The following is a 26,477-nucleotide window of genomic DNA, read 5'->3' on the forward strand; positions in this document are numbered from 1 at the left end:
CCACCCAAGCGTCCCATGTTACCTTCTTAAAGGGCCATTCCCGACCTGCCTGTAGAAAATGGCACCACCTACTCCTATCCCCAGCTCTGATTACCTCCCCCTCTGATCACTCTCCTTCTTCTTCTTTTCTTTTCTTTTCTTCTTCTTCTTCTTCTTCTTCTTGTTAATTCACTCTCTATCTCCAGGAGAAGGTGAGTTCCCCGACTCAGAAAGCCCCACCTGTAGTTTCTGTCACCCGTTCTGGATGGGGTCGTGAGTGAGCTTGACTGGAATAAGCCGTGCAGGAGACAGGAAGCACCTGTCAAACGTGCCACCAGGTGACGCCAGATAGACTTGTTGACATTCTGTTGATCACCCACCCACGGCGGACTTAGCGTGACCAAACCATCCCCTGGTGAGAAGGACCGTGGGATGCCTTGGTGCCAGCCGAGCAGCCGTGGATGGGTGACCACCTCTCCAGCCTCAGCTGCCCCACCTGTAAGCCAGGTTAACAATAGACCTACTTCCAGGCAGTAGGGGGAGGACAGATGGAATGAGGCCCAGCATGGCGCCCAGCATGTATGTAGTCAGTGTTCAGGGGATGTCTCCAGGTAATTCGGCACAGCACTATGGGACCCTTTCCACACGCCAGGCCCTCCCATCCACACCAGGGAACCCGCCAGACCTGTATTTGCATCCTGCCCGCATTCTTACACTGGGTGCCCTGAGCCAGTGCCGTGCCTCCGCGGGCCTCAGTCGTCCCATCTGCAAAGTGGGCCTAATAAGACCGCCCTCACAGGGTCCTGTGGGGAAGGGAGCACTCTTTAATGGTGACTTCGGGTGATCTTAATGTTTCCCGTTTCTTCTAGTTTCCTTCTAGGACACCTTCCCTACTTTTGGAAAAAGGATGAGGTTTGTGGCCGCATGCTCCAAGATGTGTTTTTGGATTGGTGGGTCCTAATTGTCATTTGTTGCCCTTACTCCAGCCCAGGTCCCTCATGGGGCAGCCCCACCCCTTCCCCAGGCCAGCACACACACTCCCGCCTCCCCGGCCAGGTCACTCCCACCCCCGAAGTCCCTCCCCTGAGCGCAGAGGCAGAGGAGGCTGGTTCAGAAGGCAACCTCTGCCTTTGGCAGCTGTGTGACCTGAGACCAGACATCAGAAACTCTGAGCCTCAGTGTCCTTGTCTGTAAGCTGGGTGGGGGGTGTGACTCAGTAACAGTCCTTGTACGTGGTGGTGCTTCGCACTTTCCAAAGCATTTCAAAGACACGATATCGCTTGATTCCCAGCAAAATCTTTTGGGTCAAAGGAGGAGCGTAGCAACCCTATTTCATGGGTTTGAAAACTGAGACCCAGTGTGGGATGTGACTCGGCAGTGAGTCCGTGTTAAGCCCCTCCTGGGATGGGACACCCTGATCCTCCCGCTGGGTGGTGATGATATTCACATCTCCGGTCGTTGACAGCCTCCTTTGGGTCATTTTGGTTTCCAGGGCTAAGAAGTACGGACCCGTCGTGCGGGTCAACGTCTTCCACAAAACCTCAGTCATCGTCACGAGCCCCGAGTCGGTCAAGGTAGGAAGCAGAGCAGTTTCTATGGGGAGAGCCCTTCCCTTCCCTTCCCTGGGTTGGGGGCACAAAACTCGACCCCAGAGGCTGTAAGAGAAATGTCTCAGAGTCACCAGCACTTGGGCTCATTTCCCAAGGATCCAAAAGTCAGTGGCATCTTTCTCTCTGAACACCCACCATTTGGGAGTTTTGCCCAAGTGATGTGCACACGTTTAGCTAGCTCACCCCTCTTAGCCTTGGTTCCTTCATCTTCGAGGTGGGATCATAACCCCTCTGTCTCAGGGCTACCATGAGATTTCAATATCAATTGATTCATTTAACAAATGTTTTTATCAACACATATTTATTTAACAAGCAAAGGGGCAAAAGATACTTAAACATGTACTTCTTTACTTCCCGATTATGAACCCGTTTAATCCTCACGGGGGTAGAGACTGTTATCAGTCCCCATTTTAGAGATCAGGAAACTGAGACGGTCAGCACTGATTGGTCTGGACTACGTGGAGGGCGGTGCCTGCGATCTGGAGACTAAGAATGGCCCTCAGATCGTTTACCTTGGACTTGGCTGACGTGGGCTCAAGTTTGGGCTCTGTCACCACTCTGGGCCTCAGTTTCCTCATCTGTAAAATAGGGATGATGGCGAAATAGCCAGGTGGCGAAATAGCATGTTTGAGCCATCTAGCCCATGCCTGGCACACAGCAGTTGCTCAATAAATGATGGTGCTCTTTTTCTCACAGTGGATACTCAGCAGAGTGAGCCTTAGTATGACAAGGAGAAGATGCAACTTAGGGTCCAGATCAGGAGAAAAGCTGAACAACCATGGTGTCTCTAAAAGGATGTAACAAATACTTTTTTTGTAAAGCTTAATTTCAAGTGTAGAAACAGTTTAAGATTTTTAGGGGCACCTGGGTCTCTCAGTCGGTTAAGCATCTGACTTGTGGGGTCACAATCTCACGGTTCATGGGTTCGAGCCCTGCGTTGGGCTCCATGCTGACAGCTCGGAGCCTAGAACCTGTTTTGGATTCTGTGGCTCCCTCTTCTCTGCCCCTCTCCTGCTCTCTCTCTCTCTCTCTCCAAAATAATAAATAAACATTAAAAAAATTTTTTTTAAGATTTTTAAAGCATGCTACCAAAAGCCATACACAAAGACCTTCATGATGCTCAATGAGAAAAGTTGAACAATATATATTAATATGATGCATTGCATAGATTAATTTTCAAGTATTAAACCAACCTTGCATTCCAGCTCTCATGATACAATTTGCTCATCTTCTGCTAAGAGTTTTTGTTTTTATACTTGTCTTGTTTGGGGATCAGATTGATAGGCTTCACAAGATGAGTTGGGAAATGTCCCCTCTCCTCTATTTTCTGAAGGAGTTTCTATGGGGTGGTGTTATTCCTTCCTTTAATGTTTGATAGGATTCACCAGTGAAGCCATCTGGGCCTGGCATTTTCTTTGATGGAAGTGCTTTTTGTTTTGTTTTAATTACTCAATTTATTTAATTGATTTATGGCATTCAGAGTTGCTATTTTTCTTGGGTTTGGTAATTTATTTATTTATTTATTTATTTATTTAGAGACAGAGACAGCTCAAGTTGGGGACGGACAGAGAGAGAGGGAGAGAGAGAGAATCCCAGACAGGTTCTGTGATGTCAGTGCAGAGCCAGATGAGGGGCTTAAACCCACAAAGCTGTGAGATCATGGCCTGAGCCGAACCCATCCAGGTGCCCCTGTAATTTGTGTCTTTCAAGGAATTTGCCCATTTCATCTAATTAAAATTATTGGTATCATGTCGTCCATAATATTTATTGATTTCCTTTTTCATGTCTCCTGGATCTGTGGTGATATGCCTTCTTTCATTCCTACAAATAATTTGGGCTTTCTTTTATTTTCTTAATCAAGCTAGCAAAAGGTTTATCAATTTTATTTATCTTTTTAAAGAACCAGCTTTTGGGTCTATTGGAATTCTCCATTGTTTGTCTATTTTCTACTTTATTGATTTCTGCTCTTTATTATTTCCTTCCTCTATTCATTTAGGGTTTAATTTATTCTTGTTCAAATTTTTAAGGTGGGAGTTTAGAAAATTGATTTTAGACCTGTTTCTTTTCTAATATAAGCATTTAAATCTATACATTTCCTTGTAAATACTACTTTAGGGACAAATGTACCACACATTTCAATATGTCGTGCTTCTTTTTTCATTCAGTTGAAAATATTTTCTAACTTCCCTTGTGATTTCTTCTTTGAATCAGGGATTATTTATATGCATATTGTTCACTTTCTAAATATTATGGTATTTACAAATATCTTTCTGTTATTGATTTCTAATTTCATTCTGTAAGGGCAGATGAAATACTTTTCATGATTTCAATCCACATAAAAAAATTGAAGCTTGTTTGATGACCTAGCACATGGTCTATCTTGGAGAATGTCCATGAGTACTTCAAAAGAATGAATATTCTGTAGTTGTTGAATGGAATATTTCAGAAATGTCAACTAGATCAAGTTGGCTGATAGTGTTATTCGAATCTTTTAAGTCCTCACTAATTTTCTGCATACTTGTTCTAGCAATTATTCTGAGAGGAATGTCGAACTCTCCAACCACAATCATGGGTTTTTCTATTTCTACTTTAGGTTGTACCGATTTTGCTTTATGTATTTTGAAGTTCTGTTATTAGGTGTGTACACATTTAGGATTAATATGTCTTTGTGATGAATTGTGTGATTTATTTTTAGAAATGTCCCCTTTATCCTTGGTAATATTCCATTTCCTGAAGGGTATTTTGTCTGGTGTTAATATAGCCACTCCAGCTATCTTCTGCTTAGTGTTGCTTGGTATATCTTTTTACCATCCTTTTACTTTTAACCTATGTGGGTTTTTAGATTTAAAGTGGGTTTCCTATAGATAGCATATAGTCTGGTCTGGTTGCTTTATACTGTCTGACAATCTCTGCCTTTTAACTGGAGTGCTTAGGTCATTTACGTTGAATGTAATTATTGATATGGTTGGGTTTAAATCTACCACGTGGCTGTTTTTCCTCTGTCCTGTTGTTCGTTCCCCTCTCTGCCTTTCCTGCCTTCTTTTGGATTGAGTATGGTTTAGTATTCCACTTTATCTCCACTATTTGATTGTTGGCTCTCTTTCTTTCTCTCTTAGTGGTTGTCCTAGGGTTTATAGTATAATGTTTAACTTATATCGATCTACTATTTTATCTCTGTCTGTTTTTAAGGTTTTCTCTTTATCACTGGTTTCAGAAATTTGATTATGATCTGCCTTCATGTACTTTTTCTTGTTGTTAATTCCATGTAGGAGTCTTTGCACTTCCTGGATATGTAGGTTCCTTGACCACATTTGCGATACTTATAATAAATGTGTTAAAGTTCTTTTCTGCAAATTCCGTCATCTCTATTATTTCTGAGCCTGGTTATAGGTAGATCTTTCTGCTCTTTGACGTGTCTAGTGATTTTATGTTGGCCCATGGACATTGTGAATTGTACACTGTTGAGTTCTCAGTTTTGTTTTATTCCTTTAAAGAGTGCTGGAATTCATTCTGGCAGATGGTAAAGTTATTTGTGTAGATCAGTCTGATCCTTTCCAGGTTTGCTTTGAGGCTTTTGTAGGGTTGATTTAGGGTCGGCTTTTACTCTAGAGCTAGTTAAGCCTCACTACCAAGGAGTGACTCTTTCTTCTGGGGGCCGCTAATAAAGGGCTTATGTCTGAAGTTTACCTCTGGCCAGTGGGAACTTGAACAGTTCTTGGCCTGTGTAAGCTCTGAGAACTGTTCAGCCTGTAGTTACTCAGTAATTCTCCTTGTCCCAAAAGTTGTTTTTAACTCAGCCTTGTGTCCACGGTGCATGTACACAGGCTGGTATTCATTCGAAGATGTAGGGGATCCCCATGCAGATTTCTGCACAGGAGCTCTTTCTCCACATGGCTCCCTCCCCTCAGGTCCTCTGACATACAAGTTCTAGCCTCCTCTTGTATGTTTGGACTCTGATCTGTCTCATCAAATTGGAAAGCCTACGGGGCTATATTTGAGTTTCATCTTTTAGTGCCTTTATCCTGAAATTGCAGAAAGCTAGAGTAATCTTCGGTCATAGGTCTCATATCTTTTTTTTTTTTTTCCTTTTCCTTCTTTTAGGATTCACAATCCTGCACTTCCTGTTGCTCAGTGTCTGAAAACAGACATTTCATGCATTATGCCTATTTTTCTGATTACTTATGGCAGGAGGACAAGTCCCCAGCAGTTATCCCTTAGTGGGCAGAAGTGTGCTGCCAGTGTGGACAGCAGAGAAGGTGCTGGGGGTGCCCCCATGCACTCCTCACATCCCAGAGCCCAGCTCACTGGGCCTTCAAAGGATCCCCAGCCCCAGGGACAACAGTCATGGGGACCCTTGACTTTGGGGGCACCTGATTAGAGCCTGTGTTGAGGCTGCTGTGCCTCAGTGTGGGGACTCCTCACTTTAGGTTGGGAGGGTTGGTCCAGACCTTGGACAATTTAGGAATGTTTGAGAGGGACCGGGGAGGTGGGTCTTTACTGCCATGGGGATGGGGCCTGCAGGCATGGGTAGTGAGGAAAGTTCGTTTACAAATGACAGTGTTTGGGTGGGGGTGGGGTTCTCAGGATGTGGCTCATGCCCCAAGGTCAGCCATTTTGAGGGGTTCCTTTTAGCTAAAAAGTTGATATTAGATCCCTGAGCTAAGCTCCCAGATACCAGAAGCCCCTGGATTAATGTACAATGGAGATACCATCTTCCTGCTTCCCAGTGCCCACAGGATGAAGCTCGGGGGGCCAGAAGGCAGGCCTCTGGGACCCAGACCCCACTCATGCCCATCCCTACCTCTCATTCTTCCTGAATGCAGCAAGTGGCCTGGGCTTCCCCTGGCTGGATCACAGCCTTCTCTTCCCTCTCTGCCATGGCAAATTGCTGGGATTCAAATCCTGTTTCCACCATTCACCATGTGTGTGACCTTGGGCTAGTTTTAAATCTCAGTTTCTCCATCATATGTAAGATGAGCATAAACACAGCACCCACATCTTAGGATTGACTGAGCACTAAATGAGCTACAGGTGCTGTTGTGCACCTGACATTTACGGGGCACGTGCTGTGTGCCAGGCACTTTTCTCAGCACTTTTCACGTAGAACAAATTTACCCTTTGCAGCAACCTCCCCAGAGTAACTTGCCTGTGGTCATGAAGTGAGTCCAGGGCAAAGCCAAGATGGTGAGCCTGGATCCAAATTCAAGCCAGCTGACTCCACGGCCTGAGCTGTTAACCCCTGGGCTATGCTGGCTCAAGAGCCATCAGCTAATGTTATTATTGCTACCATCCGGCTTGTGGCGAGGCAAGTTGGTCCTTCCTCCGGGAAGACTTCCTTGGCTTCCATGGCTGGGTTGGCACTAACAGCCCCTGAACCTGTGCCAAGTGTGTCTCCTGTGTCCCAGAAGCCCTCCCTCCGGGCTTCTCCCCTTCCCTATTCTGGTTTCAGAGCAGCACCTGCATTTTCTTGTTCTCACTGCTTTAGAAGGTGGTGCGGTACAAGATCTGTGCATGGGCATGGAAGTGAGGACCCCCCACAACGCCACTCCAGCTGAGTGGCCACAGGAATATCACTTCACCCCTCTCTGCCCCACTTTCCTCACCCCCAAGCAAGATGCTATTGCTTGAAGACAGGACTTCTGGAAGGTTAGGTGGGATTGCACGGATTGAGGTGTTCACACCACAGCTGGCACCCGGTCAGTGGTGATTGTTGGGGCGTGTTTCACAAGAGTCCAGAAAACTGCTGAATCCTTTGCTTCGTCTCATGGGTACATGAGCTCACGTTGGCTTTTTGGGGATGTTTAGAAGTTCCTGATGTCAACCAAGTACAACAAGGACTCCAAGATGTACCACGCAATCCAGACCGTGTTTGGCGAGAGGTAAGGCATGCGGAGGGGCTGGGGGAGAGGCCAGGAATGCCTCTGGCTGCAAGCAGACAGCCCGTGGGGCCCAGGGCATTGGGTATAGCATGAAGACCAAGGCCCTGGCTATCAGTCACACCACAGGTGCCCCATAAATGGTGGCTGCTGCTCTCATCATTATCTCCTCCCTTCTCCTCTTTCCCCTGTGGATAGCAGGCGGGAGTGTGGGGGTTGCAAGGTTGGTGCACATGATCACCCCCATTTCTTTTGTATTTCTTTTATTTTTTATTTTTGGTAAAATTCACAAAATTCTTCATTTTAACCACATTGGAGTTACAATTCAGTGGCATTTGGTCCATTCACAGTGTGGTGTAACCATCACCACTGTGTAGTTCCGGAATATTTCCATCATCCCCAAAGCTGACCCTGTCCCCATCAAGCCATCGGTCCCCCTGTCCCTTCTTGTTTCTCACATCAAGCATTTGTCTCCCCCAGACTGTTTGGCCAAGGTTTGGTGTCAGAATGTGACTATGAGCGCTGGCACAAGCAACGCAGGGTCATGGACTTAGCCTTCAGCCGCAGGTGAGTGTATCCAAGATGGCGGGTCTTGGGAAGAGAGAGGTCTTCACCGGAGGGGGCCTCGCCCAGGCTGAAGGTAGAGGGGAGAACCAGGCAGGCTGCTGGGGGGACAAGGGGCTAGCCATCAAGGGCTGAGTAACACTGATGCCTGGGGATGGGGTCTTTTTCCCCCCAAGAACTTCCCTGCTCAGACCTCATCACTCCTCCTCTGGCTTTTTATTTTCCTTATTAGTGTTCTCATTGTTAGTAACATTTTATTTTTTAAATAACTTTTTATTTATTTATTTATTTATTTATTTATTTATTTATTTATTTTTGAGAGAGAGAGAGAGAGAGTATGATATGGGTGGGGGAGGGGCAGAGAGTGAGGGAGACAGAGGATCTGAAGTGGGCTCCCCGCTGACACAGCCCCCATATGGGGCTCAAACTCACAAACTGCAAGATCGTGACCTGAGCCAAAATCAGATGTTCAACTGACTGAGCCACACAGGTGCCCCTAAATAACTTTTATTGAGATGTGGTTTTTATAACATATGTTTTACCTACTTATCCACAAAATGGAACAACCATCACCACAGTCAAATTTAGCACATGTTCATCACCCCAAAAAGCAGGCACTCCCCATTTCCCCTCAATGGGCTCAGCCCTGGGCAACCATTAATTTATTTTTCATTTCTATGGATTTTCGTATTCCAGACATTTCTTGTAAATGGACTCATTCGACATTTCTTTTGTGTCTGGCTTCTCTCACTCAGAGAGCAGGTTTTCAAGGTTCATCCATGCTAAAGCCTCTTTCAGAACTTCACTTTTTAAATTGCCACATGAAATTCCATTGTATGGACATACCACATTTTGCTTGTCTATTCATCAGTTGGTAGACATTTGCGATGTTTCCAATCTTGGCTGTTTCAAATAATGCTGCCATGAACATTTGTGTACAAGCTTTTGTGTAGATGTATGTTTTCACTTCTCTTGAGTGTGTACATACCTAGGGATGGGATTGCCAGGTCATAGGGGAACTCTGTGCTTAACATTTTGAGGAAGGTTATCTTTTAGTTGGATATAATTTCAAATTTACAGAAAAATTTCCAGAACAGTCTATGCTACTTCTATATATCTTTTACCCAGGTTCGCTTATTGTTTATTGTTTAAGTCACCATTTGTTTTATCATTTCTTCTGGATGTGCATATATAAACATATTTATCATTCTTTGTGTGTGTGTGTGTATATTTACAATTTTTTAATATAGTGTACTTTTAAAACCATTTGAGAGCAAGTTAGAGACATTGTGATCCCTTCCCTTAAAAACTTATTTCCTAAAAACGTGGACATTATTTTGGATGCCAGTTATCAAAATGAGGAGGTTTAACATTAATCCAATACAGTTATCTAATCTACAATCCGCATTCGAGTCTTGTCATTGTCCTTGTCATTATAGCTATTTTTTTCCTTGTCTGAGGTCCAACCCCGGATCACAGGTTACACTTAGTTCCCACATCTCATAAGCCTCCTTTGTTCTGGAACAGATCTTTGTCTTTCCCTGACTTCCCTGATTTTAAGATTACAGGCCAGTTTTGTAGAACGTCCATCCATTTTGTGTGTCTCAGGTTATGCCTTTTTGGCAGGAATGGCACAGAACTGGTGTTGTGTCCTCAGGGCATCATATTAGGAGACCTGCGTTGTTGACCTGCCTCATTGCAGGAGATGTTAACTTCACTCACTTGTCAGAGACAGCGTCCTCCAGGTTTTTCCACCATTAAGTTACTAGTTAGTGCATAATCTGTGGTTGACTATATCTGACTATGTATACATAATCACGTAGACTTTCATCACAACCTCCCTGGCCTCCCTACCTCCTCCAATGCATCCACCTCACCACCCCTGGGGAGATCTTGCTAAAATTCACATCACTTTCCTATCCTGAAGCCTTCAAAGGCTCCCTATCACATGAAAGATGAAGGTCAGATTTCACCCACCCCCAGTCTGGCCTCCAGACCCCTCCAGCCTTTGTACCCTCTTTCCTCCATCTTTTGGGACATCTGGGCTCTTTCTGGCATCTCTGCCTATGTCCTTGCCTTTCTCTCTGCCTTGTGTGCTCCCCTGCAAAATTCCTGTGACTCCTTTGATACCCAGCTAAGATGTCACTGTTAGGGAGCCATGGTCCCTGATCCTCTGAGGCTGAGTTTATGCCTCCAGCATGGCTCCTGTCACACCCACTGCAATGATTCTCATTCAGCCCACCTTCGCCACCAGACTGTGGGCAGAAGGCAGAAGACGCACCCTGTCCCTGGACTCCTGCGCTCAGCACAGCACCTGGCCCTTTGTGAGCTCTCCGGGAAGTCCATAGCATGAATGAAAATATGAATGAAATAATGAATTGGGATAGTCTTGTCCTCACTGGAAAGTTGCCAGGAGTGAGAATGAGGAGGAACAGACTAGAAAGAGGCCTTCAATTAATACATTCTTGTGCCAAGAGCCAGGGTTACAAGAGCCAGCCAAGGTGATATAGCTGCTGCCCGCAGGAAGCTTTGAGGCTATAGATTCTAACCAGCTGATTTCCTGCAGCGGTCATGACATTAATACCACCATCTCTGTCTTGGTGAACCATCCCCAGCACGTAGGACCTCACATTCGAACAGCACTTTGTGTTTTATTAAGAGCTTTCATAGGCATTTTTATTTAAAAATTTTTAAATTGTGTTAAGATACACATACCGTCTGGCTCATTTTTACGTGCACAGTCCATGGCATCAAGTATGTTCACGCTGTTGGGCTGATGTCACCACACATTTTTATTTGTGTCTCACAATAAGGTAATCATCTAAGAGATGGCTGTTTTATTAGAAAGGCAATGTTCACAAAGTTGTATGAAGAAGCTCTGGGAGCCCGCTCGGTTGTGTTTGTGACCGTGGTAGAGTTCTTGGTGAATCCGCCTTCACCGGTGAGAAAATAGAACCCTCTGGTGAGTGTCCTCTCCAGCCAGTATCTGCACAGAACATCATCATATACTCTTAATAAAATCATGACCATAAATTGCCAGTTTCTGCTTTTCTAGATTACTACTTTTACTGGAAGGCCTTGGTCTCAACCATTTCAATAAAAACAAAACAAAACAAACAAAACAAGGGGGTTGGGATTTTACCGTACTACAAACACTCCAGCCCAACATTTTATATCTGTCACGTCCACGGGAGATTCAGTGTTAGTGTGACAGTCAGCCATGCGCCACCCAAACAGTCAACCTTTTAAAAAAAAGACAACTACAAATAATCTCACGTATAAATATGTACTTGCAAAACCATGTAAGTGTCCTGGAGAAGTCGACTAGCTACGGAAGCACGTATAGGGGCTACTTGAGGCTTTAAGAGACATTTTCCTGGGAAAGTGGCTTTCGAGTATCCATCTGGAGAGCGGGCAGGTGTGCCAGTAGTAACAGGGCCTAGGGATGGAGCGTGGGAGGACAGAGACCCCCCAGCAGAGGGGACAGCATGTGCAAAGACCCTGAGGTGGGAAGGAACGTTGTGCTGCGGAGGCGCTAAAAGGCCATGGTAACAGGAGACAGAGCTGCAGGTGGGCATCAACGTGACAAACTCCCTCTGTGTCCACGTAAGGATGTTCCCCACACTGTTCAGAGTGACAGGTGCTTTGGAGTGTTTTCGGTTGGCAAGAGACTGGAGCAGAGTGGTGCCTTCAGTAGAGGCCGCCGAGGGTGAACCCTGCAGGTGGCTGGGTGGGGGCTGGGCAGCAGTGAGCAAGGAAGCTGGGGCCCCACGGAGCCGGGAGCCAGGGCAGGACCGGTGGACGGGCAATGAAGAGCGATTTTCTTTCCTTTTTAAAAATTCCCCTTCCTCCCATTTTCTCTAAGAACCTCTTATTTGGAAACCATTTCAAATTTCTGAATAAGTTTCAAGAATAAGAATAGGACAAAGAGGGGCGTCTGGGTGGCTCCGTCAGTTAAGCATCTGACTCTTGGTTTTGGCTCAGGTTATGATCTCGCGGTTCGTGAGATCGAGTCCCATGTCGGGCTCTGCGCTGACAGCACGGAGCCTGCTTGGGATTCTCTCTCTGCCCCTCCCCTGCTCAAGCTCGTGCTCTCTGTCTCAAAATAAATAAATACACTTAAAAACAATTAAAAAAAGAAAGGGGCGCCTGGGTGGCTCAGTCGGTTAAGTGTCCGACTTCAGCTCAGGTGATGATCTCACGTTCGCGGGTTTGAGCCCCGCGTGGGGCTCTGTGCTGACAGCTCAGAGCCTGGAGCCTGCTTCGGATTCTGTGTCTCCCTCTCTCTCTGACCCTCCCCTGTTCATGCTCTGTCTCTCTCTGTCTCAAAAGTAAATAAACGTTAAAAAAAAAATTAAAAAAAAAAAGAAAGAAAGAACACCCCCTACCCTTTACCCAGATTGGTAACATCAAAAATCACTTCTGATTACAAAAGCAACAGGTTTTCTTAGTAAAAGTTCAGAAACACGTAATGCACCAAGAAACAACCTCCCTTCTCTCCCTTCCTCGGGGTCACCATCTCTTGTGAATTTGGAGCGTGTCCTTCCATACTTCTCCCTAGGCTCTGTGTTCGGGCGACGAGCCGGGGTAGCTGTCCCCGGGCCAGGAGTGCTGTGGGTAGGGAGTTCTGGGTCCGAGGACTCATCTCCATGCAGAGTTGGGGGCTGTGATTGCTCAGGGACAGGGAATGGAATGGGAAAGCAGGCTGCAGGTGGCGACCGGGACAGGACAGGTGAGGAGAGTGGGCGGTGCGAGCAGACGGGTCCGCGGCTGGGACCCCAGTGAGCCCGTCCTGAGTTGCAGGGGGCGCCCAGAGGCCTCTCTTCCCTTCCCACCCTGTGTCGCCTGGAGTCCCTCCACTGCCACGATCAATGGAGGTCAGAGTTGAGGGGCCCTGTGGCAAACGACCCGTGGAACCATCCAGGCAAAGGCAAAGGGACAGCGTTCGTCCTGAGGGGGATGGCGAAGCCCCAGGGCTTGGTTTGATGACTGCAACCCCAACCTGGGAGCCAGGCCTCAAGGGACGGCCACCTCCACTCTGCCCACTGGTCCCCCCACGTAGAGGGGCCGCGGGATGACTGGGCTGGTCCCGGAGGCCCCTGACAGCTGTGCTGTTTCCCCAGCTCCCTGGTCAGCTTGATGGAAACGTTCAACGAGAAGGCGGAGCAGCTGGTGGAGATTCTGGAGGCCAAGGCGGATGGACAGACCCCGGTGTCCATGCAGGACATGCTGACCTGCACCACCATGGACATCCTGGCCAAGGTGACCGGAGCACGGCGGGCCCCGGGAGGGGGCGGTGCCACCCGGGGCCCACCACTGCTCCTCCCTCCGTCTTCCCTTTCCTTGCGCTCACCCTCCCTCCTGCTCCCCCAGCATCGGCCCCTTCTCTGGGGGGGGGGGAGCCCCCTGTCTCCTCGAACATTCGAGACCACAGCAACGAATGCACTCTCCAGACGCCGGACGCCGAAAGGTGTGGGGACCGGCCTGTGTCTGGTCAGTGGCAGGAGCAGGATTGGGTCTCAGGGCTGCCTGGCTCCCGGCTCGAAGCCTACCTCCCCCTCCGAGCCTGCCCTGGGTCTGGCTTGGCTCTGCACCTGGCAGGCTCAGCGGTGGCCCAGGGACCCCCAGCATGGTTAGGCAGCCCCGGCGGCTGGAGTGCAGGCACAGTGAGTCATTGTCGCTCTACAGCTCACTGGGAGGCTGGGTGCAGAGGGGCCACCAAGGAAGGCTGCATTTCAGGGCAAATGCATTTTGTCGTGGAAGGAAGCCAAGGGTGGTGGGGTGGCTACTGTGTGCCCCGTAGTCGTCACCGCATCCCACGGGGTTGGAGTCATCGTGGGTCAGGGCCCATGCCGCCTGGGTCTCTAGCTGAACGGCCCCAGGCTCTGTGCTGGGTCTTCCAGTCTTCCCACCCCCCCCCCCAGGGATGACCTCGGCCCCCTCTTTCCCCCAGGCAGCTTTTGGGATGGAGACAGGCATGCTGCTGGGCGCCCAGAAGCCTCTGTCCCGGAAGGTGAAACTGATCCTGGAGGGCATCACTGCATCTCGAAACACTCTGGCGAAGGTAACATCTCCACACCCCTCCGAGGACCAGCCACCATAGCTCTGTGCTAATTTGCCAGAGCACCCCCTCCAGGGACCTTTTTCCAGAATGGGTTTGGAGTTCCGGTGCGACCCAAGTGACTTCCGCATCAGTTAGGATCTGCGTAGATCGCCGCAAGGAGAGACTCAAACTCAAGGTGGTTTGAGTAAATCAGGAGTCCGTCTTTCTCTCACGTAAAATGACCCTGAGGCAGGCAATCCAGGATGGCTGCGATAGCGCCACAATGTCAGATATTTGTGGAATTTTCTAGCTTTCTGTTCCACTGTCCCCAGCACATCACCTCATTGTTATAAGATGGCTGCGGCAGCTCCAGCCATCACTTCCTTGTTCCAGGCATGAAGGAGGGAGGAGGGAGAAAGGTGGTACTCGAATGGATTCCCAGACAGATGCCCAGGGCCCTTTCCTGTTCCCTGGGACTTCAGCCTCTGGGCTTGGAGCCCCCTGATGCCACCCCATCTTTTTCAGCAGTTATTCCCTCTGGCCGTGGCTTCCTCCTTCCACGCGGTCCTAGCCACCTGCCCCCTTCAGGGGTCCCTTGTTACTTTCCGGTGCGACGTGGATCTTTCAAGGCATCTTTCCCATCCTATCTAGGGATTTGGAGCAGGAAGGGGAAGCCGATGCTTAGGCTCAGCCTGCCACCTTGGTCTAGGCTCCTTGGCTGCTTTCTCTTTTCTAGAATTTTCTCACCGTCTTCCCACCTCCCAGCTTGCCAGTGCTGCTGTGGGTCTGTAAAGTCGTTTCGGAGCTGGGGGAGCGGGAGAGGGAGACGCACGTGCTCGGTTGGCGCCCTGAGCGGGAGCTCTCTCGTTCAGTTCATGCCAGGGAAGTGGAAGAAACTCCAAGAGATCCGGGAAAGCGTTCGCTTCCTGCGCCAGGTTGGCAAGGACTGGGTGCAGCGCCGCCGGGAGGCCCTGAAGCGGGGGGAGGACGTCCCCGCCGACATCCTCACACAGATCCTCAAAGGTTCGAGGGCGCCCGCGGGGGCCTTGGGAGGGCCGGGCATCAGGGTGCCACCCGTCAGGGTGACTGATCACCCCTGACTCCAGGTCTGGCTTCTGGGGAGAAGGGCATTTGGTTCTCTGCTGAGCTGCGGGGAAAGGGGGCGAGGGGTGTGAGTGCCACCCTGACACCCTCCTTGTCTTCCAGCTGAAGAGGGGGCCCAGGACGATGAGATCCTGCTGGACAACTTCGTCACCTTCTTCATTGCTGGTTGGTAGCTCCAGGGGCGACCGGGGGCTCAGGGCTTTGCAGAAACGGTGGGAACCAGGCACCCCCTAAACTCTGACTCTGGGAGATTTCTCGGGCTGTCTGAGCAGCAAAGTTCTGCCGCAGAATGGAGGGGCTGGGATAGAGGAACAGAAGGCCTCTCTCTGCTCAAGGAGGTCCAGGAGGCCCCCTCGGCGGCCGCTGACCTGGCAACGCAGGTGGCAACTGTGACAGGTCGTGACACTGCCTTTTGGGGCTCAGGAGAGGTTGACCGTGTGCACTCAAGGCTCCATCCCGCTCAGAATTTGTGGGGCAGAGGCCTTTATTAGACCAGCGCAAAAAGACACCCCAAGCAACTTCATTCCTTTGCTCGTGAGCTATTTCTTGAGCATCTTTCTTTATCTAGAAAACTCCTCCTTCGGCGATCCCTTGAGTGCCTCCTCCTCCGGGAAGCCCTCAGTGATTGCCCAACTGCATCGGGCTCCCAGTTCGGAGCTCTGCATGGTGCCCAGAGCTCTTCTCTGCCCCCAGGACTCACAGGGTTACTCCATGGACTTACCTGTGGCGATTCTAGAAGGTTCATCTTCCTCACCGGGTTGCATGCTCGGTGTAAGCCAGGGGTTATGCCCTGCTCCCTGTGTGTTCCCGGGGTCCAGTGCAGCACGGATGCGTACAGAGTGGATGAAATGAGTGAACAAATGCACGAACGCTGGGCACAAAAGACAGAGGCGGGCGGACAAGACGAGGGACAGTTCATGGTCTGAGGGTGGAGGTGGACAGACAGAATGAATTGGGGGTTTTGCTGGCCAGCGGATTTTCGGAGGCGGGTGCATGCACCCCTGCAAGATGAAAGAGGAGGAAGGCTGTCCTGAGCGGGGATTGGGGGTGGAAGAGGGCCCTCCCAGTGTGGAGCACTGTGGGCACAGATACCCCGGGAGCCCCAGAGCGATGTCCGAGTTGGAGCAGGACTTCAGGGCACTGTTCCCTGCACTTGCCAAAATGCTTGCTGAACGGACAATGGCTGGCCTCATCCTGCAAGCCAGGAACCCAGCTGTTCCTCCTGGGATGTGGCTTCTCCACAGGCCGGCTCTGTGGCCTGGGCCTCAATTTCCTCATCTCTAAAATGGGGGCCTGGAGGCACTCCCCAGACTTCCCTCCAGCGCTCCAATGAGGGTTTAATGATCTCCCTCTAACCTCACGGCCCACCCCCGCACCTTGCATCCAGACACCAGGGGGCGCAGTGCGGGACGGCAGGCAGCCTCACTTCCCAGCACCCACTTACTGAAAGGTGTAGGCCCTGCTCTCGAGCCCAGGAGGCCCCGGGCCCCTTGGCTGGCGGTGGGTGCCACCTGGTAAAACCACTTACCCCTTCAGAGGAAATGCACGTAACTCAGGTGGTCCCCTCCTGGGCCAGCCGGGGGGCTTGGACTTGACCGGATGCTGCCAGAACTCAGGAGTGGCCTTCCCGCTCCTGCACACCCCCTGCCCTCTCAGGGGAAGCCACCCACTGCTCTATTCCTCGAAGCTACAAGTACAACCTCTCCAGGCCTCAAGGGTGGCGCCCACCGCCTGGGGACAACACCGGCCGTGGGCTGGACTTGAGCCCCAAGTCCTATCCTGTGGCTAAGAGACTCGACTCTCAGCCTCAGTTTTGTCTTCTACAAAATGGGATGAATACCCCTCCAGACTAGGCAAAGCTCAAGGATGGTTGAAGGAAGGAGCTTTTAGAGTGTGAAATCCGGATGCGTGCGGGCAAATGCTGTTTATTGGACGACACTGGCTGGCACAGGGGACGTGGACGGGGCAGCCTGTCTCCTTCATCTCTGTATACCCGGCTCAGCTGCAGGGTGCAGAAGTGAGGGCCCGAACTGCCACCACGGGCTCAGGGGCTCAGAGGCGGGTGGGCTGGGCCAGCAGCAGCCCCGCAGTCCCGTGTGGAGCCCCACTCTCCTTTCCCGCAGGCCACGAGACCTCTGCCAATCATCTGGCATTCACGGTGATGGAGCTGTCTCGCCAGCCTGAGATCTTGGCAAGGTATGGAGCGGGGAGGCTCGGGGGTGGGGATAGTGACTCCCCTTGAAGCTGGTGAAGGGATTGTCTGATGTCTTGTTCCTGGAAGACAACCTGCTCCGGCCCCCCACGGCCGAGCCTCCTCCAATGTGTCCTGCTTCTCTTCACCCCAGGCCCTTTGCACATGCCAGTCCCTCTTCCGGACGCTCCTCTCCCTGCTTTTCTCCTGGAGATCTCTGTCCACCCCCGCAGAAGCCTTCTCATGCCCCTAAAGTAGCCATTCTGCGTTTTCCCCTCCCAGGCTGCGTTTTCTCCTCCCAGCTCGTGAATGCATTTCCTCCTGGGACCATTTGCTTGGAGTCTATTTCGGTCATGAAACTAGAAGCGAGAGACCGTGGTTCTTTTTCCCTCCCCATGCTGCGTTCAGCACCTGGCTGGCACTGAGGACCCAGCAGAAGTCCAACTAAGTGCTGTAGGAGGGCTTGTCCTCGGCTGGCGAGACAGAGGAGGGGTGCCCGGGAAATGGCGTTTGAGCTGGGCCACTGGTTTCCTTGAACACAAACAGTGAAAGCACTCGAAAAGCCCCAACAGGCGTGGGGGTGGGAGCTCGGGATGGGGGGCGAGCCTTGATTACCGTTCTTAATCAGCAGCATACAAGGGCGGAGGTGAACGGTCGCTTCAGAATATAAAATAGTTGATTGGGGTTTTAAACACATATATTACAGTAAGGTGGTCATTACAAAAGTTTGGAAAAAGCCGAAAAGTTGAAATCATAGTAATAATAATATAGTAATAATTCCACCACAGGGCCCCACCCCCGGGAGGCAGTTCATGATCAACCACTGAATTTCACCGCGTATTGTATCACATCGCCTCTTCTCCCAGTCCACTCTTTTTTTGATATTGTCGATACACACACACACACACACACACACACACACAAAACTCGCCATTTTGACCATTTTTTAAAAACATTTTTGCCTGACGACCCCAATAATTTTTTGTAAGGTCGTGTGTCCCCTCACCTTTTATCTTATTTTTTAACAAAGTTTATTTATTTATTTTGAGAGAAAGGGAGAGAAAGAGGGAGGGAGGAGCAGAGAGAAGGAGAGAGAATCTCAAGTAGGTTCCGCATGGTCAGCACAGAGCCCAACACGGGGCTCGATCTGACGGTTTGTGAGATCATGACGGGAGCCGAAATCGAGAGTCAGATGCTGAACCGACTGAGTCACCCAGGCGCCCCTATTCTGATCATTTAAGAAATTATTTTTAATGTTTGTTTATTTTTGAAAGAGGCTGCAAGCAGGAAGGGGCAGAGAGAGAGGGAGACAGATCCGAAGCAGGCTCCAGGCCGCGAGCTGTCCGCATGGAGCCCGACGCAGGGCTCGAGCTCACAAACCGTGAGATCACGACCTGAGCCGAAGTCGGACGCTGAACCGACTGAGCCACCCGGGCATCTCTCTTCTGGCCATTTTTAAGCGCACAGTTCGGTGGCGTCACACACCTTCACGCTGCTCTGCAGTCATCGCCACCCCCATCCCAGAAACTTCCATCAGTGCCAACTGAAACTGTCCCCGTGAAACACCAGCCCCCCACCCCTGGGGACACCCCCCCCCCATACTCCTATCTGTCTCTCCGGATTTAACTCCTCGAGGGACCTCATATAATTGGAATCATTCGGTAATTGACCTTTCCGTCTGGCTTGTGTCACTTAGCATAATGTCTCCAAGGTTCATCCAGCAGGTGTCAGAACTTCCTTCCCTTCTAAGGCTGAATAGCGGTCCGTTGTCCGGATGCCCCACGTTTTGTTCCCCGACGCGGCTGTTGAGGGTCGCTCGGGTGGCTTCCACCCTTTGACTCCTGTGAATAACGCTGCCACGAGCTTGGGTGTGCCAGTATCTGTGAGAACTTGGGTGTGCGAGTATCTGTGAGAGCCTGCTTTCGCTGTGGGGGCGTAGACCTCCAGAGAAATTGCTGGAGCGCATGCTAATTCCCCATTTCGGTTTCTGCACACCTTTTTACATTGCCACCAAGGGGACACGAGGGCGATGCTTTCTGCACATCCTTGCCAACACCTGTGGCTTTCTGCCTCTGGATTACAGCTTTTCGAACGGCCGTGAAGTGGTCCGAATCCACTCTCGGGCCTGCGTCCGAGCCTCACCGCGCACATCGTAAGGCTCGCTCGGCCGGCGTCCCCGCGAGGCTCATTCTGTTTCCGGCTGTCGGCTGCCGTGAACCAGGCTGCGATGCACTTCTCTGTGCAAAGACCTTGTTCTGTGCATTTATTGCCTGCGGCCGGTTCCGGAGCGGCGAACAGGGAGGGGGGAGACTGTAAGGCCCTGGAACAGAATTCCCAGCTGCTTGGGCATCTTGCTTTGGACGTGATGGTTCCTGGATGTCTTCAACGATGAAGCCGGGGGCCGTGGGAGGAGGGTTGGGGGGGGGAGGGGAGCTCCGGGCCACTCTCTTCTCGCTTCCTTCCCTTCCTCCTTCTAAAGACTAATAGGGGCAGTCGCTCCGTGGGGACGAGCTTGTCTTTGTCTGACCCGACAGGCTGCAGGCCGAGGTGGACGAGGTCATCGGTTCTAAGAGGCACCTTGACTGTGACGACCTGGGGAGGCTGCAGTATCTGTCCCAGGTGTGGGGGCAGGAGAGAAGCTTCTGGGCACGTGTGGGTGGGTCGTCAAGCCAGGCCTGCTGCCCCCCTGAACCATTTCCCGTGGGTGTTCTCTAACTTCACCGCCCGTGAGAACGTCCCTGGAGACTGAAAATCATTCCCGTGAGCACCTGCCCCAGACCAATGACATCAGAGTCGCTGGGGCGGGACCGGGCTCTGGTGCTGTAGTTCGGCCAGAGCCCGGAACCTCCTTCTCCTTTGGGGCCTCGGTTCCTCCTTTCGCGACAGCAGGGGTTGGACAAGAACATGAGGCTAACTTTGCAGGGGGTCTGGGACCCAGTCCTGGACGTGGGTGCGCAGTCAGCACTGCGAGCGGGAGCAAGGGTGGGTCTGGGGCACGTCGCCGGCACGTTCTGTGGGGTCTCTGACATCTCTCCTCGTCTCCCCATGTGGCTCCTGTAGGTTCTCAAAGAGTCGCTGAGGCTGTACCCGCCAGCGTGGGGCACCTTTCGCCTGCTGGAGGAGGAGACCTTGATCGACGGGGTCCGAGTCCCCGGCAACACCCCGCTCCTGGTGCGTACGGGCCCTGTCTGCCCTCCCCCGGGGTGGCCAAGCCCTGAGGTCGGGACATCCGTCGCCCCGTTGTTGCCACTGGGATCTGTCATGAGCTTCACCGTAACCGCGTGAGGACTTTCTTCCTTTTCACCCTGTCCAGTGTGAGGTTACAGCAGGCGATTCTGGAAGGGAGGCACCCTGTGTACATCTGAGGGTGCTGAGGCTCCGAGAGGTTGGGTCACTTTCCTGAGGTCACACAGCCGGCAGGCAGTGCCCCGTTTCACAGCTGACCCCTCTCCCGCCTCCCCCCACGGAGGGTGACTATTCTCCCCCGCCTCTCCTTTACTGGCCGTTTACACGCTCACTCATTTGTTCCCTCATCAGGTGTCCCTTCATCCACCATGACCTCTCAGAAACCCACCCCCTTTACTTACTAACTAACCTCTCGCCTTTCCGTGCTTACTAACCTCTCACCTTTCCGTGTGTGTGTGTGTGTGTGGACACGTGTCCATCCACACGATAATATGTCCTGGGATTGCTTTGGGACGGCGGGCCCTCACTTCTCTGCTGTGTGTAGACTGCCACCCCGTTATCCATTCTGGGTCAGCAGGCATCTCTGGGGGCTGCCCGATTCCCTGCTCTCCCGAGCACCACGGCTGCCACTCCTGCCCGTGTGGCGGACGCACTGTGCACACGGGGGCGGGAGGGCTGGGTTGCGGGGCATCTCAACGTTCGACTCGGTAAACTAGCGCCAAAGTGGTTTCCAGAACACCCATGCCAACCCAGACGCCCACTAGCTGTTCCTTATCCTCCCCAACGCCGACTGTGGTCCGGCTTCTTGGTTTTGCCAATCAAATAAGCCCAAGGAAGGTGTTTCCCTGTGGTCTTGATTTGCAGTTTCCTGGTTACTAGTGAGGCTTGCGGCGCTGTTATCTCAACGCTGTGCAGAGCTCTCTGTAAAAGTTCATTTAAACAAAATTTTTAATGTTTATTTCTGAGAGAGACAGTGCAAGTGGGGGAGGGGCAGAGAAAGCGAGAGGGAGACATAGAATCCAAAGCAGGCTCCAGGCTCCAAGCTGTCAGCACAGAGCCTGATGCGGGGCTCAAACTCATGAATCATGAGATCGTGACCTGAGCCGAAGTCAGATGCTTAACCGGCTGAGTCTCCCCGGTGCCCCCCTCTCTGTAAAAATTCATATATTAATCCTTTGTCAGGTATGCGTGTTGCAAATGTCATCTTTAGACTTGTGGCCTCTCTTTGTTAAAGTGTTTTTCATGATCCAAAGTTCTTAATTTTTCAGGGGTCTGTTCTCTTGTTTTGTCTTAGGGAACCCCACCCCCACCCCATCGTGAGCTCAGCATAGTCACTTACATCATCTTCTGGCAATATCACAATTTTCTTTTTCAAGTTAAGTCCCTATCTACGTGGAACTGAATTTGTGTATAGTGTGAGGTAGGGATCTGTATTCGTTTTCTGGGGCTGCTATTACAAAGCACCACAGAAGGGGGCGCTTCGCAGTGGAAATGTACTGTCTCACAGTCCTGGAGGCTGGGAGTCCAAGATCAAGGTGTCTGCAAGGCTGATTTCTCCTGAGGCCCCTCTCCTTGGCTTGTAGATGGCCGTCTTCTTGCCTGTCCTCACAGGGTATCTCCTCTGTGCACGTCTGTGTCCTAATCTCCTCTTCTCATAAGGACACCAGTCATCCTGGAGTAGGGTCCACCCCAATGACTTCATTATAACTTGGCACTTTTTTATTTTTTTTTAAGTTAAAAAAAATTTTTTTTTTTTTAAGAGAGACACACACACACAGAGAATCTGAAGCAGACTCCAGGCTCTGAGCTGTCAGCACAGAGCCAGCCACAGGGCTCGACCTCATGAAACATGAGATCATGACCTGAGCCGAAGTCGGATGCTTAACCCACTGAGCCTTCCAGGTGCCCCGATTGTTGCTTTAAAGAGACTATCTCCAAATACAGTCACATTCTGTGGCTAAGACTTTAAGATAAGGATTTTAGAGGGACAAAATTCAGCCTTCCCCAAGACCTGATTTTTACTTTTACAGAGGAAAACATGTTCTGGTTCTATCTATTGGGCAGCCCTCTCCCCCCTCGAAACCCTGGCTTTCCCAGGGCTTGGCCATGCCTTCTCCAGCACCTATCAAAGCTTCATGATGTGTGGGTCTTTATTCTGTGTATCTGCTCTTTTTTTTTTTTTTTCTAACACCGCAGCACCAATACCACCTGCCTGAATGACCCAGGTGGTGGTTTAGAATGCCTTTATATCTGGCTGAGCAGGCGGGTAGCCATGTGGGCCTTGAGTGGGCAGATCCCAGCTCCAATCCCACCCCGCTCTGGCAGGCTGGCTCACCTCTGGGCCTCAGTGCCCTCCTCATAAGCTGGGGTGATGATACCTGAGTCACAGTTTACTGAGACGAATTGAAGAACAATGGTCATCACATGTCTGGTAAATATCCCTGGCACACAGTAGGTGCCCTTTGCTGACCTCGGACACCTCTCCACCTTATTATGCTCCCACGGTTCCGGGCCCTTCCTCCGCTCTGGCTGCCCTATACTCTCAGCCCAGAGAACCAGCGGCAGAGTGGGCCCAGGGAACTCTTTGGTGCAGGAGCAATGAGACCGAGGTCGGCACCCAGGGCACCAGTTATAGGGGGCACGTATGGCCCACAGAGGCCAGGGTCACAGAACACTGCCCTCAGTCGGGAGGCAACTTGGCGCGTATCATAAGGCCAGTGGGGCCTGCAGCTCCTTTCCCTCCCCCCTCTTCCCCCCCCCCCCAACCCCGCCGCAGAAACAACCTTGTGCTGAAAAGGAACTTTGAATGACAGCTTTTAGAGATCTTGAGGAAGATGCTCTCGAAGCAGACCTGAGTTTGAATCTGTTTTGCCACTTACTTGCCCAGTGACTTCAGGCAAGCCACGAACCTCTCTCTGAGCCTCAGCTTTCCCATCTGTAACATAGGGATAACTGTAGGCCCCCTGTAGCACGGGACCAAGCATAGGATGAGATACACACCCAGCTGGTCCTTGTTGGCACACTGGGCTGTCCCTTCCCTCGTCTTAGACACTTGCCAGGAGCCAGTGGAATCCCACACTGGCCCAGATGGGTGGGTGGAGTAGAGGGGGGCCACTCTGCTCCTGGTCGCCCCGTGGGGTGACCACAGTGGATCCGGGAGGTGTGAGGGTGCCTATCCTTGGAACCAGAGACAAGCAGTTCCTCCCCCTGCAGTTCAGCACCTACGTCATGGGGCGTATGGACACATACTTTGAGGACCCACTGACTTTCAACCCCGATCGCTTCAGCCCCAAAGCACCGAAGTAAGTCCCTCTTCAAGCTGTGTGCGAGTGGAGGCCTGGTGGGAGAAGGATGGTCCCAGTGACCTGCGGGCTGGACCGCCTATGACCCCTGAGCCCACATGGCCTTCCAGATCCCTGTGAGGAAGTTGCCATCCCCACTCCGCCCCCTTTTGTGGGGAGGAAATCACAGCTCAGAGAGGTAAGGTAACTTGCCCAAAGATGCACAGTCAGTAGCTGCAGAGCTGGGGTTGGAGCCCAGCTCGGACTGGTTTTAACACCCAGACTTATAACCAGTCCCTTATATCGGGAAGCTCTGGGACTCGGGCCAGGGGCTGCACCTCCCCCTGCCTTGATGGTCCTGAGAAATGGGAACACTGATGGCTCCCCCTGAAGGCTGCGTTGGGGACAAATGCCTTAAACTACAGTGGGACGTCAGGGGGGGAAGGGGGGGGAGGGGAGCCAGGCCCCAGGGACCGACCACCTGCATCCAGACCCAGCCTCTGCCCAGAACTGGACGTGTGACGGGCCGAGTATAGAAGTGGCAGAGAAGCCGGGGTGGGGGTGGGGGTGGGGGTGTTGCTTTGGCTCTCCGAGCCTCAGTCCCTCCAGCTGTGAACTGGGGATAATAACAGCTCCTTCTGGAAAGCGCCAGAGGAGGATAAAATGACAAAATGCTGACGCAGAGCGACAGAGCCAGCCCTGGATGTGTTCAGTGGGTGCAAAATCCAGTCGTGGCCCCAAGCCATGCATCTGCAAGGGATGGGTTTGTCACCTGCCGGGGCAGGACTGTCACGGGGCCGCCTCCTCCTGACAGCCCTCTCCCCGCAGGCCGAGGTTCACCTACTTCCCCTTCTCTCTGGGCCCCCGCTCCTGCATCGGACAGCAGTTTGCTCAGGTAGGAGGCCAGGGCTGGGTGGGGTCTCACCCTGGGGCCAGGAGGCCTGGCAGAGCCTGGCTCGGGGACCGGGGGCGGGGCGCCGGGGTGGGGGAGGGCTGGGCCAGCCGGGGCCCCGCCCACCGGCTGCCTTCCGACCGCCTGCCTCCCGCCCCTCCCCACCTCTGCACGCAGATGGAGGTGAAGGTGGTCATGGCCAAGCTGCTGCAGAGGCTCGAGTTCCGGCTGGTGCCTGGACAGCGATACGGGCTGCAGGAGCAGGCCACGCTCAAGCCGCTCGACCCTGTGCTGTGCACTCTGCGGCCCCGGGGCTGGCAGCCCGCACCCCCGCCACCCTGCTGAGCGGGCCTGGGGTGGATGGGACTCCTCTGGCAAGGGCCGCACCCACACTCCTCTGCAACCCCGCTGCCATCCACCCTGTTCCCCTGCCCCCTTCCTCAGGGGCACCCTCCACGCTGGCTCCCAGCGGGCCCCCCTGCCACCCACCACCTGCTTTCCTCCTCCCCCCTCCCCCCTCTCCCTAAAGCTCCCCGTCCAGTGCTAACTCCACGCCCTTCCTGGACCGCCCACCCCCCCCCCCCCCCGCCCCGAACCTAACTTCCAGCTGCGCCCCAGATGTGCTATCTCTTACCCCCACCTCCCTGCACAGGCCACTCCCCCTGCCACACACCCTAACTCTTGCTCTCTTCCTAAAACCCTCTTCAGGTGTCACCTCTTCCAGGAAGCCCTCCCTGCCACCCCCGGAGGGGCCAGGGGCCCCTCCTCTGTGCTCCCTTGGTCACCTGTGCTACCTCTAACACCACACTGACCACACTGTATTGTGAGTGTCCTTTGATGTGACCAGCTGCCCTGCCAGGCTGTGAGTGCCTCGTGGGCCAGGTCTGTGTATGATTCGTCTCTGAGCCGCCCTGGCCTGGCACAGAGCCGATGCTCAAATAAATATGTGTTGACTGCATGAATGAATGGCCGGACCGGGCCAGAGCGCTCTGGCCTCAGTTTGCTCATCTGCAATATCGAGGCTGGTCTAAGGGCTAGTGCAGCTCCGGAAGCTTCCCTTGAAGGTGCCCAGATGGTGCCGTCTCGGGAGAAGGCCGCCCAGGTTACCAGGAGGGCTCTATGTTAGTAGGAGCCAGTTCCCTGTGTTATGTGCAAGGCCACGTTCCTGGGTGCGGTGTGAGGTTGGGATTACAGACGGGGTTTTGAGAGAGCTCCATCTGACAGGGTCAGGGCCCTGGGGCCCGTGTGGTCTAGTCTACTCCCAACAAGGGTGCTGGGGCCCCCAGAGGGCCTCTCACACAGGCCAGAGCCCCCGGGACCTCTCTTGGGGACCGCTTGGTGGATCTGAGCGCCTGGACGCCCGGCCTCACCCCTGCTGGCTTCCTCTGCACCTTCTGGCACAATGCTTCCCCTCCCGACCTGGTCGGAGGAGGCCTGTGGGCCCAGCCCCAGGAGGTGAGACTGGGGGACCCCGACAGTGGTAGGTGGGTGAAGGTGCCCTTCTTTCCTCCCCCGGGGCCTAGAGGTGGCCAAGGGCAATAGGTACTGGGCCAACCATGTCCTCTGGGCCCATCCAAGGAAAAGGACCCCCTGAGTTTCTCCCTCAGTACTTGGGGGCCTGTCTTCCTGCAGAGAAAACAACACGCCTATGCCCACTGCCTGGGGCAAATGCCCTGGAAAGGTCCGCTCTCCATAGCAGGAGGGGAATGGAATGGAGTTGGGCCAGCCCTCGCTTTGCCTCAGCTCCTCCT

General features: G+C 52.3%; 1 protein-coding gene across 1 annotated transcript in view; it reads left to right on the forward strand.

Moving 5' to 3' along the window:
• The window catches only part of LOC122469524 (cholesterol 24-hydroxylase), a 32,146-nt gene extending 6,462 nt beyond the window's left edge, over positions 1-25,684 (forward strand). The window contains exons 2-15 of the mRNA XM_043557006.1: positions 849-929; positions 1,472-1,553; positions 7,395-7,468; positions 7,946-8,032; positions 13,153-13,291; positions 13,983-14,093; positions 14,945-15,095; positions 15,279-15,341; positions 17,300-17,372; positions 19,902-19,986; positions 20,428-20,538; positions 23,767-23,855; positions 24,663-24,729; positions 24,904-25,684. Coding sequence (XP_043412941.1) covers positions 849-929; positions 1,472-1,553; positions 7,395-7,468; positions 7,946-8,032; positions 13,153-13,291; positions 13,983-14,093; positions 14,945-15,095; positions 15,279-15,341; positions 17,300-17,372; positions 19,902-19,986; positions 20,428-20,538; positions 23,767-23,855; positions 24,663-24,729; positions 24,904-25,071 — 1,381 coding nt within the window. The 3' untranslated portion in view covers positions 25,072-25,684. The remainder of the gene's footprint in view (positions 1-848; positions 930-1,471; positions 1,554-7,394; positions 7,469-7,945; positions 8,033-13,152; positions 13,292-13,982; positions 14,094-14,944; positions 15,096-15,278; positions 15,342-17,299; positions 17,373-19,901; positions 19,987-20,427; positions 20,539-23,766; positions 23,856-24,662; positions 24,730-24,903) is intronic.
• The last annotated feature ends 793 nt before the right edge of the window (positions 25,685-26,477 follow it).

This window comes from Prionailurus bengalensis, chromosome B3 (genome assembly GCF_016509475.1).
Source record: "Prionailurus bengalensis isolate Pbe53 chromosome B3, Fcat_Pben_1.1_paternal_pri, whole genome shotgun sequence".
NCBI classification, from domain to species: Eukaryota; Metazoa; Chordata; class Mammalia; order Carnivora; family Felidae; genus Prionailurus; species Prionailurus bengalensis.